At 36.8% G+C, this 27,547-nt stretch overlaps 1 protein-coding gene and 1 pseudogene across 1 annotated transcript in view; both read right to left on the bottom strand.

Moving 5' to 3' along the window:
- Nucleotides 1–268: 268 nt before the first annotated feature.
- LOC112858856 (non-histone chromosomal protein HMG-17-like) lies at nucleotides 269–9,566 on the bottom strand (annotated as a pseudogene).
- Nucleotides 9,567–12,102: 2,536 nt separating this feature from the next.
- ASIC5 (acid sensing ion channel subunit family member 5) overlaps nucleotides 12,103–27,547 on the bottom strand; it is a 29,375-nt gene continuing 13,930 nt past the window's right edge. The window contains 5 exon segments of the mRNA XM_025922219.2: nucleotides 12,103–12,430; nucleotides 14,831–14,922; nucleotides 22,017–22,185; nucleotides 24,611–24,667; nucleotides 27,173–27,320. Of these exon segments, the coding sequence (XP_025778004.1) occupies nucleotides 12,243–12,430; nucleotides 14,831–14,922; nucleotides 22,017–22,185; nucleotides 24,611–24,667; nucleotides 27,173–27,320 (654 nt within the window). The 3' untranslated portion in view covers nucleotides 12,103–12,242.

The raw sequence follows: 27,547 nt of genomic DNA, 5'->3' as shown, positions 1-27,547 counted from the left end.
GGAAGTTTCTCAAAACTATAAGGCAAAGGCGTTTCACCCTTGTATCAATCCAGCTTCGGAAATATTCTATTAGTGACATGGGCCCTTTCCCCCAACAAAATGAAGCTTTCTGTAGACTACCAATATAGTTCAAAAAAAAAAAAAAAAGAGAGAAAGGAAGGAAGGAAGGAAGGAAGGAAGAAGGAAAAATAAAATCTTGCATTTTTATAAAACTTGATGAAAAATAGTATTTCACCAGGAGTAAACAGTTGTCAAAAATGCACACACTTCACTTGGCGTCTCCAGGACCCTCACCTCCCTGTGCCTGGTCTGTTTGGGCATCTCTGTTTTCCGCAGGGTTGTTCCCATCCTCACCAGTATTTGCTTTTCCCTTTTCCTCTTTGGGTACCTTCTCTCCTTTCTTCACAGGGGTCTTTTGAGGGTTGGGCTCTGGCTTTGGAGGCACAGAGAGCCTGCAGACCTTTTCTGTGGCTCATCCTTCACCTTGGCTTTCCTTCTGCTAGCATCCCCTTCAACGATTCTCTTAGGTATGGTGGTCGTGACAGGGGGATGTAAATGCTGGTTGGGGGGATGCAGTGGCCGTCGGTTTTAGCCGATCCGGGGTCGTTCTTGCCTCTTCTTCACACAGCTCCACCTCCATTTTACTTAAAAGGAAATGGAGCACATAAAGTTTGGGTAATTTGCCAAAAGTCAAACAGAGAGTGAGTGGGAGAGCTAATAATTATACATGGCAACTAGGTGCCAGAACCTTCGCTTCTAAGCAGAATGTTCTGATGCCTAACATATTATAGGCAAGCAAAGCAGTTGGCAAGGGGTGGGCTTCTGATGAGGGTTTTAACATTAGATTATTATCTGTCAGGTGATAAAGTTCTAGTTGGACAAGTGTGCAAGGAGTGTGGAGGAGATATGACCGGTGGTTTTAGCCCTATACCTTATGACTAATACTGAAAGGCAGGATTTGGAGGGCTGGGGCACAGGCAGGTGACAAAAGCAGGTCCAGAGAAAGAACATGTGATAAAACTCAGTGTAGGTCACAAAGCAACAATCATAAGGATAGAATGAGAGCATCATATATGTAGTAGGAGAGATGTCGTGATAGCGATCAGGCCTTCTAAGTATGAAAGGCTTATGCTCTGCCTGAAAACCAGATTTGCCTCAAGTTTTCAGGTTGTGGGACTGTTTAATTCCAATGGTATGCTTTGATGGGCCATAAAAGTAAGGATAGAAAGTCACTTACTGTACCTTTCCATTAAGGCACTTTCTAAGAGTGCGGACTCCTTGGATGTGGAGGGAACCCTCCGAACGTGGCCAACCTCACTCTCATGCTCCTCACCTTTATCGACTAGCAACTTCATTTTATTTGTAGCAGTTGTTGACTAAAAGAACTTTTACTGACTTTCCTTCTCAAGTCTTCTAACAAGGTCTGCCAGAAATACAGGAGACTCTGGTTTCCCATCTTAGTTTAGGTCTGTGCTTCCATTGTACCTGGGCATAATCCACTGCCATTCTTCTGTCTGATAAAATTTTGATGGTTTGTTCTCTTGTCAAATAGATTATGAAACAATGCATGTCCAAGACTGCATCTCCATCCACTCAAATCCCCGGCAGCCAGGCTAGAGCTTTGCCAGACGGCAGGAGTTCAGGATTGTCGATGTCCTTCTTCCGGGGCGCCCGGGTGGCTCAGTCAGTTAAACATCTGACTCTTGGTTTGGGTTCAGGTCATGATCTCTCATTCATGGGATCGAGCCCCATGTTGGACTCTGCTCGGGATTCTCTCTCTCCCCTCTCTCTCTGCCCCTCCCCCCACCTCCCTCTCTCAAAATGAATAAATAAACTTTAAAAATAAATGACGTCCTTCCAAATACTAGAGAATCTACTGGGGAGGAAGAATGATATTTGCGCAGTTTCTAAAGCATCTGTGTTTTCCACTTAGCAGTTTGTTCTTTGTGCTGACTGTGGAGTTATTTATTGAAACAGCCTTCTCTTCACATACACATGCACATGGATGGTTAGTACCAAGTTGCAGTTTGAACAAAGCTTCACTGAAGATATGAGGGAAGAGATCAGATGGGAATAGCTGCAAAAACAAACAAAAAAAAAAAAACCCAAAAAAATGTAACATTAAAGTTCATTATTATTATTCTCAGGTGTCTGAATTTCACTGATTATACGCAATCACAGCAATCCAGCATTAGTCAAAAGACCACTCAGAATCTCTGCCATCTTGTCTCTTTGCCAACTTCTGGTGTCACCAATTCTCTGTTGACCACCTGGAGGAATTGTCTGTTTCCTTTTAATCTCAGCGGAGGGCGGGGGGAGGGGCTGGGGGAGTAGGGAGGATGACAATTTATTATTATTTTAAGGGAAAAATTTTAAATTGTTAGCAATTATCCTTGCTATCAGATAAAATATTGTTGATATATATGAACAGATCTCATCATTCATTCAAGGGTATATGTGTATTTTCTTCTAAATGGTGCCATCAAAAGAAGACTTGATTAGCAAAAGATATATATGATGGATTTATTTTCATATAGCTCCAATAAATATACTCAATTTGACTACTGCAGTAAAATGCTATTATTAGAGCATAAGTATTTTATAATCCATTTTATTCATTTAAATTAACCTAGATTTCCCCATATATACCTTCCACTCTCCCCACTGGCACAAGTGTGTGTGACTGTGTGTATATGTGAGTACATGTATCTTAGAGAATTTAGAAGATGATATTAGCCAGATTTAAAACAGTAATTATATGTACCTAAAGAAAACTGACTCACACTTAGATATAAAAATTTGGATTTTAAAATCTTGAAACTTTAACTGGATATTCCTTGACTTTTTTATTTTTCTTTAAACAGAACCAAAACTAGTAACAGCCTTATTTGTTTACTTGTTTCTGTAACTCCCTAATAATATACACATTTTGCTTTTTCATACGGTTGTAAGAGAAAAAAATGGAAAAAGATGCCAACACGTCTCGATCTGTGGGCTTGAAATAAGAGAAATGCCAGGCAAGTCTTGCACTCACTTCTGTCAAGGTGCTGGCTTTCAGTGTTAAAATTCATCCTTGAAGCTCAATGAAGATCTCACAAAAGGCTCACTGCTTAGCTCTTGCAATAGTGCTGATTCAAAGGTTTACTCAACTTTTGTTGCTATATTTTCCCTTTCATTTTTAAAGGAATTTTACATTAGATAAAATTTGTATTGCATCGTAAATCTATATTTAACAAAAAGGCAAAGTCTTAACAAGTTTCTAAAACTTTCAAAAATATGAGATCCCAACAATTTTGCTAAATAATTAGCACTTCAATCAGTATTTTGTATATATAAAATATTTTATTGTCTTCAACCTTTTCTTTTTGTCAAAAGAAGAAAAATTATTCTGACCTTCATTCTAGAACTAAAGCATCTATTAAATTATTTCGGAAATTTAATCACCCAATATTTTTCTCAAAATTTTTAAATGTCATGACCTGGTTTGCCCATTTACTTTTCTTTTTTCCCCTGGTAATTTTTTTCAGATGTTTGCCATAAGCAGCAACTACTTTAAGTGAAAAGAAAACAAATCTTTCTCCTGGTTCTCAGTCAGTAATTTGATTATTACACATTATTTATATGGGATTGTTTATTTTTGTCTACATTTTAATGACTGAATTCAAATAGATTTTTCAATTACTATCTACTGTATTATTTTAATCACTCAAAAATCATCAAATTGTTAAAAATCATTTCTAAAATGTTGCTCCTTATTAAAGCACAAGTTAAACTAAATAACAACAAAAGTATCAACACTTTAACATCACTAACATCAAATAATATTTCCATAATGGAAAAGTACCATTCTCCAGGCATAAATTATTTATGTGGCCAAACTTGACTGAAAACAAATATCGTCATGACACTGAAATAGGAAATCTTTGTTTGTTCTTCCACTGTGAGGCATGATTTATTGGGGGTCACCAACATAAGTGTCCACAAAATAACATTTCTTTACTAATGGACTACCAAAATACCCCCAACTCCCAACGTTGTAATGTATGTATATTTCTCTTCATGTTTTTATGTGTGAATTCTTCCCTTGGGAGATTATACACATGAACAGACACACACTTGTATGTATGTATGTATGTATATATATATAGAGAGAGATAGATATACACACACACTTTTGGAAGAAATACTTATATATTTACTTTTTGAGATTTTTATATATGATATATGTGATACGGTATATACATAATATGAATACATAACATACTGCATAATAGTAAATATATATTATATATAATATGTATTTATGTTTTCCATAGTAAAATTTCTGGGTCCAAATTAATGTGTAACTTTAATCTGCCTACTACTTGCATAGAATCTGCCAACATTACTATTGGCATTGCATGGAGATTCCCATATTCTGTTGGTATCATACAGCCTACTTTTCCTTTTGATCTGCAACCACAATCTAACCACTCCGTTCAAGAAACGATAGTGTCTCTTCCTCAATTTGCTGCAGGGCAAAGATCAATTACCTTAGAGAAGAATTTAAGGATTCCTATAATCTAATCACTTCTTTTATTCAAAAGGATTTCTAGTTCAACTTGATGTCCTTTCCACTCTCTCTAAACTAATCTCCTTGATGTTTTGCAAACACACTGTACAAATCTGCAGCTGTAAGGTTTTGTTTCAAGCTTCTATGCTGAAGACCTTGCCTTCTCTCTGTTTATCCAAGTTCTACCAATCTGATCTGCAGGATTCAACTCTGTTTAGATATCTCCAAAACCGTGAATAGTTATTTCTTTTCACCTTTTCTGAACTTTTTTTTCAATAAGCTTTCTGAAACGTAACCGTGTATTAGTATAGATGTATATATACCGTATTATTAATATATATGTACATTTAATCATGTATTAGTTTTCTTTTCTCTCTGTCTCTTAAAACAAGAATGATTTAGTGGATTTTGTTGTAGGAAAGCTCCCTTTAGGCTCAGGAAGTTAAAGGGGCTAGCTTGAAGGAGATTTTAATTTACTTTTAACAGAGACAGAAATTTTGCCAGTGCCTTAGAGAGATGTGCTAATTTATTGAGGACCTCCAAATGGTCACTGACAGAGTTCATATTTAATTGAATGGTACACTGTGTTTTGGTAACATGAAAATTTTAAATTCACTTAATACTCAATCTCCATGAGTATGACATCGGGGGAATTTTGGCTTAACTTCTGAAAATACAGCCTCATCCTGGGATCATTGTCTACTCAAGTTTCATTTACCTTTCAATCCATAATTAAAACTCTAAATCTTTTATTGTAACGTACAACTGCAGTGGAGAGATGAAAAATCGTCTTTCCATACCATATCTCAGTTAATATTATCATGTTATTTATCAAACCGTCCCCAAAAGATTTCTTTCTATATAAAAATGCATCCCCTGCTACAAAAACAGTTACCAGAGGCCACTGCTCACTAAACTTCAGGTTCCATCTGGGATAAGAGGAGCAAAATTCTAGAAGCAAATTTCCAACAACATAGGTTTTCAGGTATCACTTTGAAGCTCTGACCATTTCCTCTCCAACAATCTGACATCTACCTCCTGAGCAACTGGATGTACCATGGGGAAGGTTCTTTGTTGATTCATGGCATTTTGGAGAGGAAATAGCACTGATATATATATATATATATATATATATATATATATATATGTGTGTGCTCTTACCAGAAACATGTCATATTTTAAACTGTACAGGGTTTCCACAAATGTATTCCTCTAGCCTGAGTCTTCTCTGTATGAATATGATAAACATGGCTTGAAAAGCAAAACCCAAAAGATGATTCCTACTTGCTCATTTTGCAGGCAGTTTACCAAGGGCTGCCAATTAATATCTTTTCTTCAGATACCTCAAATAGCTTTATTGGGTCAACTTTATAGTTTGGCTTCAGGTCATTTTTCTGTCTCAGAGGAAAAGCACATCAGCATGAATCATGACCCATGACCATACCTGAAAGAATTAAGAGTACTAGGTTTCTTGTTCTGAGCCCCTCTCTCTGGAACAGAATGACAGTATTCTTTCCCGAGGTTATTTGTCATTTATGTGCTCCTTTTCCATATTCCACAGCTTCTGCCTATCTGTTTTTCACCTGGAGACTTGACCTCTCTAGGCTATAGTTTCATATGCAGCCATGCCACCAACCCCTCACAGGCAAGTAGCAGAAATCTTAGTGTCCCTTTTGTCCATTCCCAATAAAGTGTACTGTTAGAAAGGGGAAGATTAGAGGACTATCACTACACAGGCAGTGGGCCAGGACTTCCAGTTACTCCCAGGTGAGCCACATAGTGTGGAATCTTCATTCAGTCTATTTTTCCCCTTAGAAATATTTATACTTTCAGAAAAATTGGTGGCTCTTCCCTCTTCCAGAACATACAAGTGCAGTCCTCGACCTGGTACAGCTAGACACAGTAGAATAAGGAAGATATTTTTGAGGTGAGAAAGTCAGATAGTATGTGCTTGCATCATCCTCCAACATTCATTCTCATCCCCATATTCTTTACAAAGAATGCTTTGCAAAGGTTCTCCTCCACTATCCCTCATATTCAGATAAAATCTGAATTTACCCATGAGTCGGATCAGCTTTTCATACCTCTATCATACTCTTTCCATTTTTAATAAAGGTTTTTGATTCCAGTTTGAAGATGGTAGGAGATATATTAAGTCCATATGATGTTAAGCTTCTTATCTCATTTTGCTACATTAGCAGCAATGACATGTCTCCTTGGTCTGTGAAATGCAGTTGGTACAATCAAATAGAAACACAATCTGTTGTTCCAAATCTTTGAGGGGATTGACTTCAGTCAAAGGGTAATAAAGCCCAAAGTAGTAATCATGCCTATTCCAGTCAGAACCTGTTTGAAGTCACATGGGGTCACTGGTAAGAGTTCCCCTAACCTACCTGCTAGCTATTGTCCTTGAGAATCTTACCCAAAGCCTTGTAATCTTTTCCTCTTGGCATTCTGGGAAGTGTTTTATACAGGAGAAAAGAATGTCACTTTTATGCCCATCATTGAATAGTTTAAGCATCTCTGTATTCTTATATTTCATATACCAAGTAGCCAGCTTCAGGGGCCAGAACAAGCCTCAGACTTTGCATTCCAAATTCCTTTTGAATCAGCCACTAGGCTTTTCCCAGATAGACATCTACATGACCCATTTAGATTTTTCTTCAGAATTCTTACAGAGATTTCTAAAATTTCATTCTCCATAGAGAGATATTCCTAATTGTCCTAATTGAAGGCTCATTTGATTGGACACACAGCAAGGCTATTGACAAATTCCAATTGTCTATGAATATCCAGATGTTATTCTGGTGGTGGGAGTCCCATGCTTCAGTATCCCCAAGTATAATGTCTTCTATTATGTCCATTGTGTGGACTTACTGTGCCTTCTTCAACCAAAGATTTATCATTCACAGGGTGAATGAGGGCTCATTTCTAAACTGACTTACATCTTTCAGTGAAGAATTTTCCATCAGTACATCAAGAAGCTTGTTTTGTTTAAACAGAGAGGAAATAGTGATGTTTGGGCCATTCAGTAATAGGAACTCCCCATTTTGGGGATTTTGTCATGGCCCTAAATGCACAACTACAACCTGTTCTTGGATGCAATATATTCCCACCCTTCCCTTCCTTCAGAGCTGCCATTGAACGTGCTTCTGTAAAGACCATTTCCATTTTATCATACAGTCCTTCTGAATTGTTCTGTCTTTATTGGATGGCGTCTCTGACGTTGCAGCTGAATTGGGGCTTAGAATTATTTGATGTGGTTCTGTCTCCACTAAAGCCTGGTAACAGATCAATGATTGACTCCTATGAGGATCATCTGTAGTTGCTGCATTCAGCGACTTGCAACCCTAAACTTCCACTGTTTTATGCTGAGATGCAATATTAGGCTTCTGTCAGGGAGACGATAATCTTCATACATCTATTTGACAATATTTTCAAAATTATCTGTGCTTTTTTTAAAGTTAAAATATTAACTGTGGATGAAAATTGGGTAATTCTAAAGGTTCTCACTTAGCATGACAAAATGGAGCAAAAGGTTAAATTGACTTATTTAAGCTACAAGCCATTAATGGCAAAGCCCTCTATTTTATACAGTAAGTGCATTCCATTATGGTAAGTGCATTCCATTCCTATCAGGTATAGGCAATGCCACAAGATGTTTTTGTTTTTCTTTTTTGCTCTCCAATGTGCAATTTCTTTTTTTTTTTTTTTTCAACGTTTATTTATTTTTGGGACAGAGAGAGACAGAGCATGAACAGGGGAGGGGCAGAGAGAGAGGGAGACACAGAATCGGAAACAGGCTCCAGGCTCTGAGCCATCAGCCCAGAGCCCGACGCGGGGCTCGAACTCACGGACCGCGAGATCGTGACCTGGCTGAAGTCGGACGCTTAACCGACTGCGCCACCCAGGCGCCCCGCAATTTCTTATTAATGCTTATGTCATCCACTGCAGCACCAATGCAACCTCCAAGTTGTTCTTTCAACTTCTGGATATTGCCCTACATAGCTTCAAGTTCCTATGTGACCTTGTCCCCTTTCAATAGGAGGGCTATGTAAAGGGCCCAAACATTTATTGATATCCACTATTATTGGTCTCAGGGTTGTATCACTGGAGGGTTTGCTGGTTATCATGTCACAAGCCTAGAGTTCTTTGCACCCACAGTATTTCAAATGCTTCAGAACTATTCCATTTTTCTGTAGGTGCACAGCCTCTGTATTTCCATCTTCATCAATTCCCAAAGAAGTAACATTTAAAGTTCTGCAATTGTATGTTTAATTATATTTACATTTAAAACATTTGGGATTGTGTATTTAAAATTCTGGGATTTTTGTTTGGATGCTGAACATGGCAACCAACCAAAATTAATATTCATCCTGAATAGTCTCCTCCATTCCACGGTGTTTACCATTCCATTATTTGTCTCTTGATCATTTAAGCAAAGAAATGAAGAAAGCAAGGATTCATTTGCAATTGATGGTACTTTTCAGCCAAGTGGTCCAACTGTCCTCTGGCCTGTTACTATATAATACTGAGATGGTACATTTGTAATAAAGTCCTAAATAAGTAGCCTCACAGGGCACCTGGATGGGTCAGTCACTTAAGCGTCCCACTTTGGCTCAGGTCATGGTCTCACGTTTTGGGATTTCAAGCCCCACATTGACTCTGCTGTCAGTGCGGAGTCCATCAGATCCTCTGTGCCCCTCTGTCTGCCCCTCCCTTCACTTGCTCTCTCTTTCTCTCTCAAAACTAAATGAACATTAAAACAAAATAGCCTCATAGTACACTATGTTTCCAAGTTCCCAAAAGAGCTTTGAGCAGAAATGAGGCCCATTTTGTTTGCATGTTTGTTTCATGTATCAGTCTTGATTTTACCTTGTTTGTGTTTCATTTTCCTTTCCCTTTCCTCATCAGTAATTTCACTTTTACAAGAGTGGTTAACAGACACAGCAGCCTCCTCTTTTCTATCATTTCCCCTTTCATTCATCTTCTTTATTTCAATCAATTTTGCCATTTTTCCAGAGGTCAAAGCTATATCAGGCAAAGTCTATGGATGAGATTGGTCTCTGCTTAATCTGTTTTAGAGCTTTTGCTACTTTTAACCAAGGGTAAGATGACAACCCTTAGGCATCCAAATCTCATGAAATCCATAATACCTATTGTTTTCCCAAAGTAATTCTGACCTACTGATTTAGGGGTCCAAAAGCTACTCCTTATACTGCTTGTGTTGCTCAATTCTCTTTACTGACTCTATGGTCTAGGGTCTCGGAGCTTAAGTCTCAATTACAGGAAGTGAGGCTTACATTCTGAGAAGTTCTGTTCTTAATCAGTTGCTTCTTTTATTACAACAATCCTTATGTAATTTCTTTTAAACAGTATATATTTGTAATGTTTAAAGCATAGGAATATCGGAAGATAAGTTAGTAAAGGTCATGTGAAATACTTAAAATTTGTTATAATTCAGGATTCCTCAAGTCCAAAACATAGGAGTTATCTCAATTATATTTTGTGACTTTCTCATTTTTTGTTAGGCATAGAATAATGTTTGTGGAGTTTTTCCTGATGGATTCAAATCAGTTAAATATTTTTTCAATGTGTTGAAAAAGAGTAAGAATAGTATCTCCTTGCTTTCACTTAACAAATTTGAATAAGTAGAGGAGAAAAGAATTGCAATACAAGAAGTAAGAAGCTGTCCTGCAGTAAGCCTGAGATTCAGTCACACTAATATTAGCACAACAAATGATTTTTCACAACGGTCACAAAAACAAAAACAAACAAACAAAAAAAAACTCATGGCTTTGCAGCCAAATATTTTATGCTAGATTTTGGTCCACAGGGCAGAGAAATGAGTTACTTTTCACACTGCAGTATCATCAGTCCTATATTTTCTGTGTATTGGTTTATTTACCTTATTTATTTCTTATTTTATTTCTTGTTTGTTTATTACCTTATATATTTCTCCACTTCTCAATCCCCTTTCCACTACAGGCAATCTTTCTGATGTGTTTTTATGTAAATATTTAATGTGATATTTTTGTTTACTTTTTAAATATGTGTTCTCTTAAAGACATAACATACTTGCTCTGTGTGCATGCATATTCAATTTACATAAACTATTGCATTATAGAGTTTTGGAGTCATATATATATGTTATATATATGTTATATAAATTATAATATATATGTTATATGTATATATATGCTAAGTTTATTTATTTTGAGAGAAAGAGAGAGACACTGGGGGAAGGCAGAGAGGGAGGGAGAGAGAGAATCCCAGGTAGGCGCCATGCTGTCAGTGTGGAGCCCGACGTAGGGTTGGATCTCACAAACCTTGAGATCACAACCAGAGCCAAAATCAAGTCAGATGTGTAACCAACTGAGCCACCCAGGTACCCCAGGAGTGTTTTATATTTTAAACTTTTCTTTACTTAACACTTTATTTTTTAAGATTTATCAATATATCAGCATTTGGGGGGGGATCACATTAAATCCATAGTGTCCCTCTGCTGCTTAGTCTTGTGTGGCATGTACCCATGCCATTGCCGTAGGTCTCCCCAATGATAGCTATAAGGATGAAGCAGCTTCTAGCCTGTCACATCTCTGGGAGAGAATTTCTCTGAAGTATTTGTCATGATAGGGATGACCAGGTCATGAGATAAACATATTCCTCATTTGACTGAGTCCTGTCTAATTGCACTGGCCTTATAAGCACTTGCTTATAACTAAACTTGAAAACAACACCTTAAAACTTTTCAGATGTTATTCTCATGTGGCTGGAAAGGAAATGAGACCTGGCAACACTAGAATGAGTTTGGGGTTAGAATTCTATGACTTGTTGATTATTTCTTAAATGTTTCTGGCAAGACTTCTGAATAATTCACCATCGATTGAATATTCTGAGAGGCTGAAAGCAGGTTGATTGATTAAATAAGCACATGGAGATATGTGGAGAAACTGATAAAACACTATGTACTCCCAATATACCAATATACCAATAAAGTTAAATAAATTTAACTTTATTTTTAAATAGATTTAAATATCCACCTGTATAGGAAATACATAGAGATTCCTGCTCCTACAAAAGTTATACAGTTATACAGTATAACTTTCCAGACAAAGTAAAATAAAATTACGTTGAATTTCAGTGAAAATAAATATTCTCAGAAATTTTGTAAAGCACAGATTGCACATATTATTTTCAGAATAAAAAAGTATCTTTTCTCCTCACATACAGTTCATTTACCAGGTCCAGTTTGCATTTTTAGATAGGACATAAGAACATAAAAGACATAAAGAATGTCCTTTTACATTATACATTCATTCATTAAAAAAAAATTATGAAATGCCTACTACACCATCTCTACTGTTGTAGGTGCTGGGAATTCAATGTTGAAAAAAAAAAATAGTACCTGCCTGCTCTCTCTCTCTCTCTCTTTTTTTTTTTTCTCTCTCTCTCCCTGTATGTGTATGCATGTGTGTGTGTGTATATATATTATATATATGTAATATATATATTATAGATATACACATAAGTATAGACGGAGATAAAGATGTATAAAGAGATAGATACCTACCGTGGCTTTTATTGAATTCCCAAAATATAAGATAAAATTACATAACAGTGAATTAGTCATGAAGAAATTTGAAGGTATTATGAAGAGAAAAGCAAAAGCTTTTGTCCTATGTGAACATTAGCGTTCTTCTATGTGATTTCTCTTCTTCAGATGATGCTGAGGTGGAGGAGACCCCTGGGTCATTTGAGGTATCTTCAGCAAGAACAAAATGCATATCCAGTAGAAATTGGTGAATATATATTCAATAATTTCTATAATTGTAATCATGCTGGCCCCACAAAATAGGTCCAGTTGACCACCAACATCTGATGTAATAAGGCCAATAATGAAATCGAATAAATAATGTGTCTTTTATAAAAGGCACATCAAACATTACTAGAGTTTAAATTATTTGAAGCTAATAGATTAACCATAGTTGATATTATATGAAAATGAATTAGTTGTATTATGTTAAGATTGGTATAAAGTAATAGAAATTAGTGATATCGTAAAATAATATTTATGTAAATCATCTCAAAAAGGAGAGAGTTACAGAGAAAGAATTAACCAACTGATGACTTGAGAGAGAGAGAGAGAGAGAGAGAGGGAGAGAAAGCAATTATAAAATCTGTTTCCAAAAATATAACTCAAAGATTTTGGAAGATAATAAATTGAGGCAAATCAATAAAACATCCTAGGCAATTACAAATTCATTTCCATGTGCTAAATGAACAAATGTAACATTCAGGTGACTAATTGAATGATGATGTTTTCCAGAAACAATTTGTGAAGCAATTTGTGAATTCTAGCGTCCAAACTATTTCTTTTTAAGCACTTGTAATATTTCATCTTACTAAAATATGTTAACACAGTATTGCCTTCTCTTTAAGAAATTTTTAAAATCTATATTTGTCTTTATTGACTGTGCTTAGTTGTAGTAAAATGTGACACAAAATTTGCCATATTAATAGATTTTAAGCATGTAGTTCTGTGGCACTACGTACATTCCCACTGTAGTGCAGCCATCACCAACGTCCGTCTCCAGAACTTTTTTATCCCCCCAACTGAAACCCTGTACCCATTTAAAAATGTCTCCAGTCTCCCATTCCCCCCAGCCCCTGGCAACCACCATCCAACTTTTTGTCTATGAATTTGACTACTGTAGCACTGACTTCTTTTTTTTTAGTTATTTTTAAAAATGTTTATTAAAATTTTTTATGTTTATGTTTATTATTTTAATAATAATAATGAGTGAGGGAGGAGCAGAGGGAGAAGGAGACACAGAATCTGAAGCAGGTTCCAGGCTCTGAGCTGTCAGCACAGAGTCTTACGCGGGGCTCAAACCCATGAACTGCGAAATCATGACCTGAGCTGAAGTCAGTCTCATAACTGACTGAGCCACTCAGGTGCCCCTGTAGCACTGACTTCTTAAATAGATTACATTATTGATCTTTTTCTCATTGCCTTGGACCATTCTTAGAATCATGCTATTTTTTGTACAGTTTGGTAGTGAGATATAAGTTGCCTCTAGACCTTTGAGAAATTTGTATATTTCCTCCCCATTTAGGGTCTTAGCTGCCCATGTGTGATTGCTGTTATTTTGCCTGATTGATACTCTCTACTGTCTCCTACATCACTTCCTGTAAATATGCAATAAGATCTACAAAATCAGCAATTAAATTTGTTAAGGACATGAACAGACAATGCTTGTAACTTAAAGATTGAATTTACTTGAGTGCTGATTCATGGGGGCACATGTACCCCAATGTTTATAGCAGCACTATCAACAATAGCCAAATTATGGAAGGAGCTCAAATGTCCATCACCTCATGAATGGATAAAGAAGAAGTGGTACATATATACAATGGAATACTACTTGGCAATGAAAAAGAATGAAATCTTGCTATTTGCAACAAGGTGGACGGAACTGGAGGGTATTACACTAAGTGATATAAGTCAGTCAGCAAAAGACAGATATCATACGTTTTCACTCATAGGTGAAAGTTGAGAAATGTCACAGAAGATCATGGGGGAAGGGAAAGAAAAAACTATATACTTACAAACAGAGAGGGAAGCCAGCCATAAGAGACTTTAAATACAGAGAACAAACTAAGGGTGGAAGAGAGTGGGGTGGCAGGGGGATGGGCAGGACAATCGGTGGTGGGCACTGAAGAAGGCACTTGTTGGGATGAGCACTGGGTGTTTTGAGTGAGTGGTGAATCACAGGAATCTACTCCCGAAGCCAAGAGCGCACCATGTACACTGTATGTTAGCTAACTTGACAATAAATTATATAAAAAATAAATAAATAATAAATTGGAAGTACAAAAAGATTAAATTCTACTCGCTCAGTCTCTTCTTTTCACTCCAGTCTGAATGGAGTTCTGTGTGGATGTCTGAGATGCTTATCTACTCAGAAGCAGGATTGCTGAAACACTCTATAATAGTCAGTTGCTTGGCAGGGAGGAGTGCCCAGTGTCTGAAAGGAAAGCAAGATGCTGAGTTCGAATGTGAATGTCAGCCTTTCTTGGTGAAACTCGGTGTGAGGTTTACTGGAGGTGTGTCTAGGGAGAGAGAAAGTGTCAGATTTAAATGACAGACGAAGACTAGCACTATCACTTCTCCATTGAGAAGCTAAAACCTTAAGTACAAAAGGAAAAAAAAAAAAAAAAAAAAACAACTTGAGAGAAAATGTCTCAAAAATTGAAGAACAAGTAAATTAACACCAAGTAACTCAGACACACTCACTGCCTTTTGCTGCTGAGTTATCTTATAGTATAAGTCACTGTAGTTTATTTCAAGGTTCACAAGATTCTCCCTGGGGATAAAAACAGAGTTAATCTGGCTCAAGATTGTCAGCATTACTTTTAATGCTTATTTGATGAAATTAATATTCATTTTTAATTCAGTTGTCACTTAATGTTGAATTAAACACAGCACTGTAATCACAATAGCTTGTTACATTTGGAAGGTACTCTTGCCATGTTGGTATTTAAGGAGAAGAATTTTTCCCCAGATCCAATAATTTTTCTATGGCTTATTCCTGAGAAAATTGGAAAAAGACATTAAATGTCAATATCTATTGAGTAGATTGGAATATTTACAAACATTTAAGTATGTGTCTGATCTGAATTCAAATCTTGTCTTTTGTTACTTGTGTGATCCTGGAGAAACCATGTGGGTTTCTGGAACCTTGGTTTCCTCATCTGTAGTGGGGATTTTAGAGTCAGGATTGGATTGGATTGGATTTAATTCTTTTAATGTTTATTTTTATTTTTGAGAGAGAGAGAGAGAGTGAGTGAGTGAGTGGGGGAGGAGCAGAAGAAAGGGAGACACAGAATCCAAAGCAAGCTGCAGGCTCTGAGCCGTCAGCACAGAGCCTGATATGGGGCTTGAACTCACGGACTGCGAGATCATGACCTCAGCCAAAGTCAGACACTGAATCGACTGAGCCACCAGGCACCCCTAGAGTTGGGATTTTAAAGCTATGTGAGGAGAAATTAAATAATGTATGTAAAGAATTGGCATAGAATCTGGTATATACTGGGTGTTCAACAAATGGCAGTCATTTATATTATTAATATATTAGGGCAGACTGTTTTCCTAGTGTCTTCTAGAAATCTTTACTTGAGACCAAAGTGAATAAAAATTATTTTAAAATATCTCTTCAGATAGCCTTGGATGCCCTCACACTCTGTCCCCACCCCAGCTCAGATCTTACTTTGAACTTGAATAACATATCCAGTTGTCTCATGGTATTTTTCTTTGAATGTTCAATAGGTATTTCAAATTGAACATATTCCAAGTCAAACTCTTCACATTTCCTCCATTTATAAGGTATTAACAATACACAGCCAAATCCATCGGCAAATATTTGCTTTACCTTCAAAATATGTACAGAATCCATCTCACCTGGATTTTTCCAATAGCTTTCTGACTGGTCTTTCCACTTCCAACTTTAATGTATTTCACTGCAATATCTACATATCCTATATTCTTCACACAATGATCAAAATAATACTTCTGCAACTAACAAATCATATCACTCTTTTGCTCAAAACTCCCTAGATACTCCCCAGTATACTCTAAGTAAAACTCCATGGCCCTACCTCTGTCACCCACCCACTTTGAACTTTCTCAACTCATGCCCTACCATCCTTGGTCATTGCTTATACTGCTTCCTGCCACACCAACTTCCATTGTGCTCTATCCGTACATGAGGCATGCTGTTGGCTTAGATTCTTCCTCTGCATTTGATTTTCCCTCCTGCTGGAATGTTCTTCCACCATTTATCACTGAGGCTAACTCTTATATCTCCTTTGGATCAGTAGTTTTCAAAGTGTGGTCACAGACACTTAGGGGTCCCCGATATCTTTTTGGGGGGTTCATGAAGTCAAAATTATTTTCATAATAAACGAACATATCATATCATGTGATATTTTCACTGTGACTGTTATTTCAAGAAAGCTAGCAAACTGGCAAACTATGGTTATTCAGACTATGATATTTGGTGGACATTGTCACAGAAATGAACACAATGACTTGTTGCTTCAAGAGCTGATAAGATTTGTAGTTAATAATAAATTTCGAGGGGCACCTGGGTGGCTCAGTTAAGCATCCAACTTCGGCTCAGGTCATGTTTCACAGCTTGTGGGTTTGAGCCCCATGTCAGGCCCTGCGCTGACAGCTTGGAGCTTGCTTCAGATTCTGTGACTCCCTCTCTCTTGGCCCCTCCCCCATGCACCTTCTGTCTCTCTCAAAGATAAATAAACATTAAAAAAAATTAATAGAAAATAATAATATAAATTTTGAGCCTAGGTTTTAATGTGACAGTTAGAATTTTGGAGAATTTGTGTCTGCTATGATGAGCTTGACAACTCCCCAATTTTTAAAGACTTTTCTGATAAATAATGATATTAAAATGAAATATATATTATATAATAAAATGGATCAATATTTGGAAGATCTGCACAACTCAGAGAATTTTTTATTTTTTTTAATGCTTATTTATTTTGAGAGAGAGAGAGAGAGAGAGCATGAGCGGGAAAGGGACAGAGAAAGAGGAAGAGACAGCATCCCAAGTAGGCCCTGTGCTGTCAGCATGGTGCCCAATGAGGGGCTCGATCCCACGAACTGTGAGATCATGACCTGAGCTGAAATCAAGACTCTGATGCTTCACTAACTGAGCCACCCAGGCGCCCCTAGAATTTTTCTAATGACCAAGAAATAACGTTCAAAATCACTCATGGATGAAAGATCCATTAAAAGTACAAGACCAAGAGATATTAATGTATTTAAGTACAAAAACTTCATTGAGATGTTTTGATATATCACTACTTTCGAATGGCAGCTTTCCAGTGCCATCCTTGCCTCTTCCTATCCCATAAGAGATAAAGTGATAGGAAAGCCCATGCACTTTCTCCTTTGGTACCTGGGAAAGTTCAAACCCTTGGGATTTCTAAGCCAAGTCTTAATTCATAACCACATTGCAAGGCAAAGGTGGCTGCCTCTCCTTGTTCTCTCAAGCCAACAGAGGGTCTGCTTGGGAGACCCCAGGGACTTCCCAGAAAGTCTCATTATATGACTATGAATTTTTTCATACTCCCTTGATGCGAGTGTGACATCATGGGTCCCAACATCCAAATCAGATTTTGAGTAGAGAGTTAATTCCACTCCCCATGGGGCAACCACAAGATGCGTATTATAATGAACATGTAAGAAACTTCACTTGTTGAGCTCTGACGTGTTATCAAAGAAAAGTGTCACATATCCACAAAAGCTATTAAAATATGCCTGTCTTTCCCAACTACATATCGGTTTGACCTAAGGTTTTCTTCACAGTCTTCAACCAAAGCAACATGAACCAACAGATTAAATAAAAAAATGAGAATCTAGCTGGCTTCTATTAAGCCAGACACTGAAGAAATTTACAATATTCTAAAACAATACTACTCTTCTTCCTAAATTTTATGTTTCTGAAAATAGTTGTTTATAAAAATCTTTTATCTAACGTTGCCATATAGTAATCTATTATTATTGTTTGAAATGAATTAATAAATAAGATTTTTATAGTTTAAATTTTCAATGTGACAAATATTGATACAACTCACACAAATAAAAGCTCATTGGACTCTTCAGTAACTTCTAAGAATGCAAAGGGACCTTGAGATCAAAAAGTTCGAGAACCACTGCTTTAGATCTTTGCTCAACTGCCACCTTCTCAGGAAGATCTTACTTTATTGCAATCCTCAACCCTAAGAACAACTCTTCCTGACTCTGGCTTCTCGGGCCCTTTTTCTGCTTCCTTTCTCTCCACAGTACTTAGCACCATCTGATATGACTATATATATTTATTGTTCATCTTCACCCCAGTGGGAATAAGTGCAACAAGTCAGGGTTTTTGTCTTTTGTTCAGTGAGGAAAACTTAATGCCTAGAACACCTCAAATCCTGACACAGAGTAGGTGCTCAGTACATATTTGTAAAATGAAGAAATAAGGGAACAAATTGAAGATGAAACCAATGAAGGAAGGGGTAGATATTAACCTGTCTGTTTATAAGCTGAGGTGGAAACCAACCACCTGACGATTTTTCAGATGGCAACAATAAGAATGAATCCTATTAGCAATGTTTCTTGGAATTACGTGGTGTTTTCTCATATATCAAAGGAACATGGCTGTAAATCACTCTCCTAATTGTTCACAGTTAGAAATCAATATTCCTAAGTACACTTACTTCAAAATATATCATTAATATGTTTACTTAATTTCCACTGGTTTAACCCAGGGTGACAGGAGAATGTATTTTATTTAAGTTGATAATCAGGAGGCACTGCCATATTTACAAATAATAAAACAGCTGCCAAAGTGAAGGAAATAATAAAGTCTTGGAAGTCCAATAATTTTAGCAATACTGCAATCTCCTTCCTCTCCATTGTGCTCCTCATTTGCATGTACACTGATAATATTGTTTAATTTCCTAAGCACAAACCTCATAACTGTTTCCAATCATTATCCATCTGTGTTTTTGAGAGAAGATAAATTCATCCCTTACAAAATAGTGTGACATTTATTCTACTTCTCGCAGGCATGTGCCTTGCCTAGTAATTTGGCTCTCATTGAATCTATGCTTCTTGAAGATAATGAAATTGTTTGGGATTTAAGTCCAAGAATATTTGTTTGTGTCAGGGGAGGCACAATTATAACATATTTGGGTTTTAATAACAGTAAGGAGATCAACATAAAAATCGAGAGTATATTGCGTTTACAAAACACTAAATAAGGACTTCCAGTTTCTTGAGTACGAGTGCTGTATTAAGGGGAATGAATTAGTTTTGCATAAAACAAACAATTTCATACAATTTTTACTTGAAAAATTGTCAAATTAAAACAGAACAATTCACAAAGTTCATTTGTTTTGCTAACGGAATTGGCCTGGATTCAGCCAAAATTTATCTTTATATTCACTTGCAAACTGCCTACCTTAGTCAAGCTAAGCTTCCTATCATCTTTCTAATGGGGTTTGGCAGCTGCCACATGAGGCCCTGGATTGGTCATAGTCTGAGGTTGGCTTGTGTGCACGGAAGAAACACAGACAAGTCTTCACGTATGTTGGAAGTTGCTTTGTTTCAAATCTTACCGCGGCTAAGATTTCACATCTGCTCTCCTGGCATTTGTGTTTTCTGATTTATTACTCTTTGATTTCTGGTACCTGTGCCCAAGCCAGTTTCCTAATTATATGTGTGGTTTCCAACCACCAGCTCCATCTATGATTTGGACACCCTGCATTCCACTGCATCAGTTCAGCGACTTGCCCTATTCCTCGCAGTAATGGCCTCAACTATTCACAACCATGTGAGGTCCTCACATATCCATTGTGTGATAAGATTAATTGGAAAGAAACTTATAATAATCTAAGTTTTAGGGAAAAAAAAACCTCTCAATGTTCTCTAGGATCATCTTTGTTATACATGGGTTCTTTTCTGATTCACCGATATGTCTCCAAAATCATGCCTACATTCTTTGCATATTAAATAATGATGAAACTCGGGAGATCTCTAGCAGCCAAAAGTCACACAAAGTACTCTTCTTGGTCATATTTTAGCATAACAGAAATAATACCATACATAAATCACTTTCACATATTAAAATGGAATACAAAGAGACATCTGTACTGGATACAAAACCATTAACAGAGATCCTTGCAAATTTTCTAGCCTTTTCTTCTTTTTATCTGCTAAGTATTTGAAATCATACCTTATCAACCCTGTCTTGATGAAAGTACTTTCTCTTTCTGATTTAAAAATGTTTTAAATGTTTCTAATTTCTGAGAGAGAGAGAGAGAGAGAGAGAGAGAGAGAGAGAGAGAGAGCATGAGCAGGGGAGGGGCAGAGAGGGAGAGAGACACAGAATCCAAAGCAGGCTTCATGCTCTGAGCTGTCACCATAGAGCCTGATGTGGGGCTCAAGCCCACAAACTGTGAGATCATGACTTGAGCCAAAGTCAGACCCTTAATCAACCCAGCCAGCCGGTTGCCCCACTTTCTGATTTTTAAAGATCACTTTATTGTTTGGGTATTTACATGGGGAGAGTATTTTATTTATTTCATTAAAATAAATACCAGGATAACACTGGATTCAAAACACGCTTTTACCGTTAGATACCCGGCTGTGCAAAAGTAAATCAGCTTTTAATTAGTTAATATATTTTAATTATATTAAATGAAATTGCAAACACCAATGTACTATGTTGCTGTTTCAGGTGCTCAACTTAAAAATATAAACACGAAACAAAGAGAAATGTTAAGGCTGCTCCCTGATTTTAAAAGAGTTTTCCATGAAGTTTGACTTGCAATTTCTAATGGTGTAGCAGAAAGAGACCTAATTTAATCCTCAGTTAATGAAACTTGGAAGTATATATCTGTGTGGAAAAATACAAGGAATCTGTGGTCATAAGTCTTGGGCATAAGTTCTTTCTGTGCCACTGACTACCTTTATAGGACATTTACATGAGATACAGTGTGCTTCAGTTTCCTTACCTGTAAAATGAGAAAAATAATTTGTGTTCCATCAACCTTACAGTTATTTTTTTTTTTATTTTTTATTTTTTATTTTTTTTTAAATTTTTTTTTCCAACGTTTTTATTTATTTTTGGGACAGAGAGAGACAGAGCATGAATGGGGAAGGGGCAGAGAGAGAGGGAGGCACAGAATCGGAAACAGGCTCCAGGCTCGGAGCCATCAGCCCAGAGCCTGACGCGGGGCTCGAACTCACGGACCGCGAGATCATGACCTGGCTGAAGTCGGACGCTCAACTGACTGCGCCACCCAGGCGCCCCAACCTTACAGTTATTAAAACAAACTATGTGATATGCAGGAAAGGAGTTTTCACACTTTAATTTTTTTAACGTTTATTTATTTTGGAGACAGAGAGAGACAGAGTGAGCAGGGAAGGGGCAGAAAGAGTAGGAGACACAGAATCTAAAGCAGGATCCAGGCTCTGAGCTGTCAGCATGGAGCCTGATGCAGGGCTTGAACTCACAAATCGTGAGATCATGACCTGAGTCGAAGTCAGACACCCAACTGACCGAGCCACCCAGGTGTCCTGGAGGTTTTCATACTTTAAAGCATCAACTAATATTAGTCAGTACTATTATTTTCTCCAGTTGGCTCAACAAGGGTGAGATCATGAGCAAATTACTCAAGTAGGCCTCATTTTAGTTTTCACACAATTAAAGGATTCAAGGGCATGACCTTATGTACTTTTAAAATTCTAGGTTTTCATTGTTAATTGAGTGACATAAGTCTTTGCCTCCTTTGATTGATCAGAATTTTGTTTTCTCGGCCTTTAAGAGTTTTGAGTAAACAAAATATTCGTGCTGATTTCAAGGAATTTACAAGACTAAAAAAAGATTACCTGATATATTCCTGACTTTGATTTAACTTCTTGGAAAGATATTTCAAAGCTTTTTGACTTGGAAAAATAGAATAAGAAATAGTAGCAGGGTATTCTGTTTCTTCACAAGGAACAGGGCAGCTAGAATTATATTTTCCCATTGTACATGATTCCTTAACTTTAATGTAGTCTGAAATGAAAATCAGGACAGGATATTGAGAAAAGGGGATCATTTCACAGTTGGGAGGAAAGAGCTTTTTAAAATTTTATCATTTGATTTTCAATGCTAAAAACGTGGTTAACAATTTCTATCATCACTGTCTTAACAAATGGTGTTTATATTTTATATTTTAACATAAATACAGCGAAGGAGACAGAATATGAAACATAGGAATTATTATCTTTTAAATTCATTGAGTCACTGGCTTCTGACCTTTGTGAGAAATGAGAAGTTTTTTTCTAGAAATTCTTTGGGTTTATCTCCATAAAATAGTATGCATTTGGACAGGAGAAAGATGGAAAGTTGTTTGTGTGACCTTATATCACTTTGAGAGGAACTTTGAAATATAATCCTGAAAGCCAATGACTCAGGTTTAAAGTAAACTTATCCTGCGGTTTATCTCAAGTTCTAACAGCGTAAAATACACGGCTGGGTGTTCAGATTATCTTGTAGCTGTGGACCTAGTGACTTCTGACTCAACTACCGAGGTTCTCCGTCCTCTGTCTTGTCTTGACTTCTGTAGAGCAATCAGGCTATCGATGCAAATGTATCCTTGAAAAATCCCCTGCAGGAGGTGGTATTTGTCTCCAGCTTTCCTTTGGACCACATCCTGGTACCCAATCTCTCTGCTCCTCACTCTGGGTAAATATTCCTTTCTTGTTCTTCCCTGTAGTTTTGCTACTGAAACTCTTTGTTCTTGTGAATGCTTTGTTTACCAAGACTCCCTGATTAATGGCAAACTTTGGGTTTCTTCTCTGGAATCTAAGTATGATACTTCTTCAGGGCATGACTTTTGCTTGCTTTCTCTAGTTCTTGATTCTGGTAATAAACACCATCCTTCCCTTCAACTCACACAAACACATCCACTCACATACACATGCTGTCATAAGCACACATTTTTCTGTGTAACCCATTATCACTCCACACTCCCTGAAGGACTGCATGCATGATTTATTTCCCCAAACTTTCTCTCCAGCCTCCATCAGGGATAGGAAATCATAAGAAATTTGACAACGTAACTCCTAACTCCACTGGTCAATAATCTGACTTCTGCATATTCAGCTTGAAAGATATTAAAAAATACATCAGGTTCCTTCTACCCGTATCCATTCCATGAAATATTTTACAACAATGGAAAAGAAACTTCTCATTCTATTCCTGGTGTCCTGGAGATATTTCCACAATGGGATAGAACAGCAAGTTTTATAGAATATTATTCTATTTTAATTTTAAAAAGCAATGATTTACCATCACAAATACGAACCTATTTATGTGGAAAAAAATAAAAGTAGAATATACTAGAGTATTAACATTGGTTCAGAGTTAAGATAAATATGAAAGTAAAAAAAAAATATTGCTTAAAAAGAAGTTGTACCCAGTAAAGGTGGCGTATGGTATTGGTCTCATTTGCATAAAAATTTATATAAGCATTTACATATAATGCAGTGTATAGCGAAATGAATAAATGAGAGGATGGTCACCTAAATAATGATAATAATTCTCAGAGTGATGCAAATTGTACTGATCTCCGCAAGATTTTTCTCTGTTCTGTAATGTTGGAACTAGTCACAACAAGCATGCTTTATTTATGTAATAAGAAAAAAAAAAAAGCAAGGCTATTTTGATTATACAAAACTATAAAATTGAAAAAACACAAAATTTGGAAATAAAAATCACGCGGTGCCTGGGTGGCTCCGTCAGTCAAGCATCTGTCTCTTGATCTCAATTCAGGTCAGGATCTCACAATTTGTGAGATAGAGCCCCACGTTGGGCTCTGCACTGACAGCACAGAGCCTGCTTGGGATTCTCTATCTCTCTCCTTACCTCTCCCCTGCTCATACTCCCTCTGTCTCTCAAAATAAATACACTTTTTTTTTTTAAGAAAACAAATAAGAATCAAAGCTTTCTGCTGTGACTTTGTCACTGAATATCTGTTTTTCATAAGAATTTTTTAATGTCTATTTATTTTTGAGAAAGAGAGAGAGAGAGAGCATGCAAGTGGAGGGAGGGCAGAGAGAGGGAGACAGAGAATCTGAAGCAGGCTCCAGGCCCTGAGCTGTCAGCACAGAGCCTGACATGGGGATTGAACCCACACACCATGAGATCATGACCTGAGCTTAAGTCTGACACTTAACCCACTGAGCCACCCAGGTGCCCAGGTCAATGAATATCTTTAATTCAGGTGCATCGTGAATTCAGAGGGTTTTGTTTTGTTTTACTGTCTATGTCTATATAAGCTACTGTTCTTAATTTTAAAAACATTGAAAAAGTTCCTCTTTACAGTCTCTATTCTGTTTCATCTGAGGACTAGCCATACTATGGTTTAATGTCTTGTATCACTCTGAGCAATTTTCATATAAATCGTGAGAATAAAGAAATAAATTAAACCACTTACCAAGTGTAGGTGAAACACAGTTGTAAAACTTTTGTAGGTCACACTCTATTCCATTTCCTTAAAAATAATAAATCTAAACATAAAGACTTTACATTTCATGAAATAAGTGACCTAATGACAAAAATATATTTTATCCATCCATCTTGTTGTTTGCAAAACAGCGAGAACAACAACAAACTATGAAACCATGCTAATACTTAAGGTAAATATACATTGGAAGGAAAAATAGTAATGTTTTTGTTAATTTCCATGTTTCTTTTCCTCCATCTATATCAGGCAAAATCATTTAAGTGGAGATAATGTCTTAAAACATAGCTTTGAAATTTAAAATTATTCTCACACTTATCATCTCATTTGTCCCTACACTAATCCTGTGATGTGGGAATCATCGTTATAAATAAGAAACTAAGGTTCAGAAAGTGGTTTGTCCAAGCAGTTGCAGGGGAGCTGGGCTTGGCTCATTTTGCTCACCTTCTGTCCTGTTCCTTCTATCCATTGATTGATTGCTTGATTTTTTTTATGGTATTGAAAGATGCATAGCATACAGTATACTTTCTTTAAAAAAAAAAAAAAAGTTTTTATCTAAGTTCCAGTTAGTTAACCTGCAATGTAATATTAGTTTCCGGTGTACAATTTAATGACTGAACACTTCCATATTTACATATGATTTAAACTTACCTATGATTACAATACTTACATGTGATTTAAACATACATATACACACTGGCACATCTGGCATGTTGCCTTTCTAGCGGTAGTATGGGGCGGGTAAGGACCAATATTGTTAATCATTGGCTGTGGACCTTGCGAGAAATTGTAAAATCAATATGTAGCAGAGCTGGGATTAATTCCAGGCTGATTCTAAATCTTTAGTCATTGCACCTTAACATAGCTAATTGTCTACTGCCATAACCCCATGCGGTCTCTGGGGTTAGCCTCAATGTTTAGTCAGGGATCTTGAAAATAACCAAAAGGGATTGTCCACTTATAATTTGCAGATACATTTGGCTAACTATGAGGAAGTGCTCTTGGTAAAGGAAATGAAAGGAATACAAAAATAAAATCTACTTTCAGCATGAAATTGATAAAGAAGCCTGTCTTTCCCAAAGTATGCTGGGCTTCTTCAAATGCTGTTTTTCTCATTGCAAAGAACAATGACGTTTTGGAAACAATCCATATCTGAAAAACTGATTTTGGGGATTGGCTCTGCAAGTTGTTAGTAGAGGTACTTTCGCTGCTTCATTTAACGTCTCTATATTTTTAACGTCCTCGTTTATGTTCTCACATAGATGGATATGTGAGGATCAAACCAAATCAGATACCATTTTGGAAGCACGTGGGATATGCAAAAGTTTGCACAAATGCCATGCTTTGTATTTTATATTTCACTTTGTCTAGCTCCTAGTTACATATTTGTAATTAAATTACAAAATTACATATTTGTAATCCAGTTTCTGACTTGTAAGAAGTAACACATTTTTAAATTATAAACATTATGGTTCATCCATCAGTTCAGATTTTTTTTTTCCCCAGAAACTTTGGAAAGATAATTAGGAATGATGGATCAGATCCAGCATTAGCAGTTTTACAGAATGGCAGTTTTTGAGGGGCCAGAGGCCAATGATCAGAATGCTCGAAAGAAGGAAGTGATGATTCTCAAAATTCCTAAGAAGTTTGCCAAGTGGAAACCATTGTTAATAAAAGCAGAGTTAGCATTAGTATGTCCAGTGTGTGTGTGTGTGTGTGTGTGTGTGTGTGTGTGTGTGTGTGCACGCGTGAGATGGGCCATAGCAGCAAATTTAAAGGGCCAAACTGGTATTGCCTTTAATGCACTCTACACTTCTTTATAAATTTGCCGGAGAAGGGGGATGAGGCAAATCTGAATAAAAATAACCAGTGTTTATATAGAGTGTATTCTGTGTCAGGTGGGTTTCAAGCTACTTACATGCTCCTTTCATCCTTATGACAATCCCATGAGCTAGGATACTATTATTATTCTTCCCAGCTTATAGGAGGTACAGAGGGGTTTAGTTGAAGGTCACATAGAGGAGAAATTGTGTAGCTGAAATGAACAGCCTGGGTCAGAGTCTAGCTCCTATCCACCCTGCCCTCCTGCATCCTTCGGGGCTTGCTTCCAATATCCATGACTTTGGAAATGTTCCAAATTCTATGCAAAGGGAGCCTCGGTTGTTTTTCTAACCACAAAGAAAAGAATTCCCCAATGATGAAATATTTGGGGTTGATTAAGGTTTATATAGATGATCTAATTTTGCTTTCAAACTGAGAAAACTGTGATGATCAGCTTTAGATATTTAAGAGCACCCAGACTTACATGCTCAAAAGAAGAATTGGGGCCTCATTCAATTTTCTTTTCTTTTCCAGAAATCTCCACTATGACTCCGGGATTTAAAATCTGTCAGTGGAGGTTGTATTTCTTAAATGGATGACTTTCTGGCATAGAATTTCATAAGAATGGAAAACAATTTTCTGATACGTTCATTTCCTGTGACTCAAATTAAGTAGGAAAAATTAAATAAGGGAAATTTGTCATTCTTTATTTACCAGGAAGCAGAAAAGGTAAACATCCACATTGCTCTTGTATGTGCTGAGCCATGCATTCCTTCAAGCAACCAGAAGTGCTGTAGGTACTAAAATTCTGCAGCTTGATGTTAGGGTTGCATTCTCCCCAGGGGTATTCTTGATGCACTGTCTTGAGATAAAATAAATACCTGGCTCAGGAAGTTTATCTGAGTCAATCCATACATCTCCATTCCAAGAAGAGAAGCTAATATACATTTTTACTTTTTTTCTCAGATCTCTTTGATTCTTTTTTTTTTTTTTAATTGACTACATTTTCTATTTTGCCTGCTCTATTAACATGAAAATCCCTGAAGGTAGATATAACAGGGGTCCTTTTACACATATCCCAAATGCTCT

The sequence above is a fragment of the Puma concolor genome, chromosome B1 (genome assembly GCF_028749965.1).
Source record: "Puma concolor isolate L17-30 chromosome B1, mPumCon1.1.hap2, whole genome shotgun sequence".
NCBI lineage: Eukaryota > Metazoa > Chordata > Mammalia > Carnivora > Felidae > Puma > Puma concolor.
This window is presented reverse-complemented; position numbering and strand designations above follow the sequence as displayed.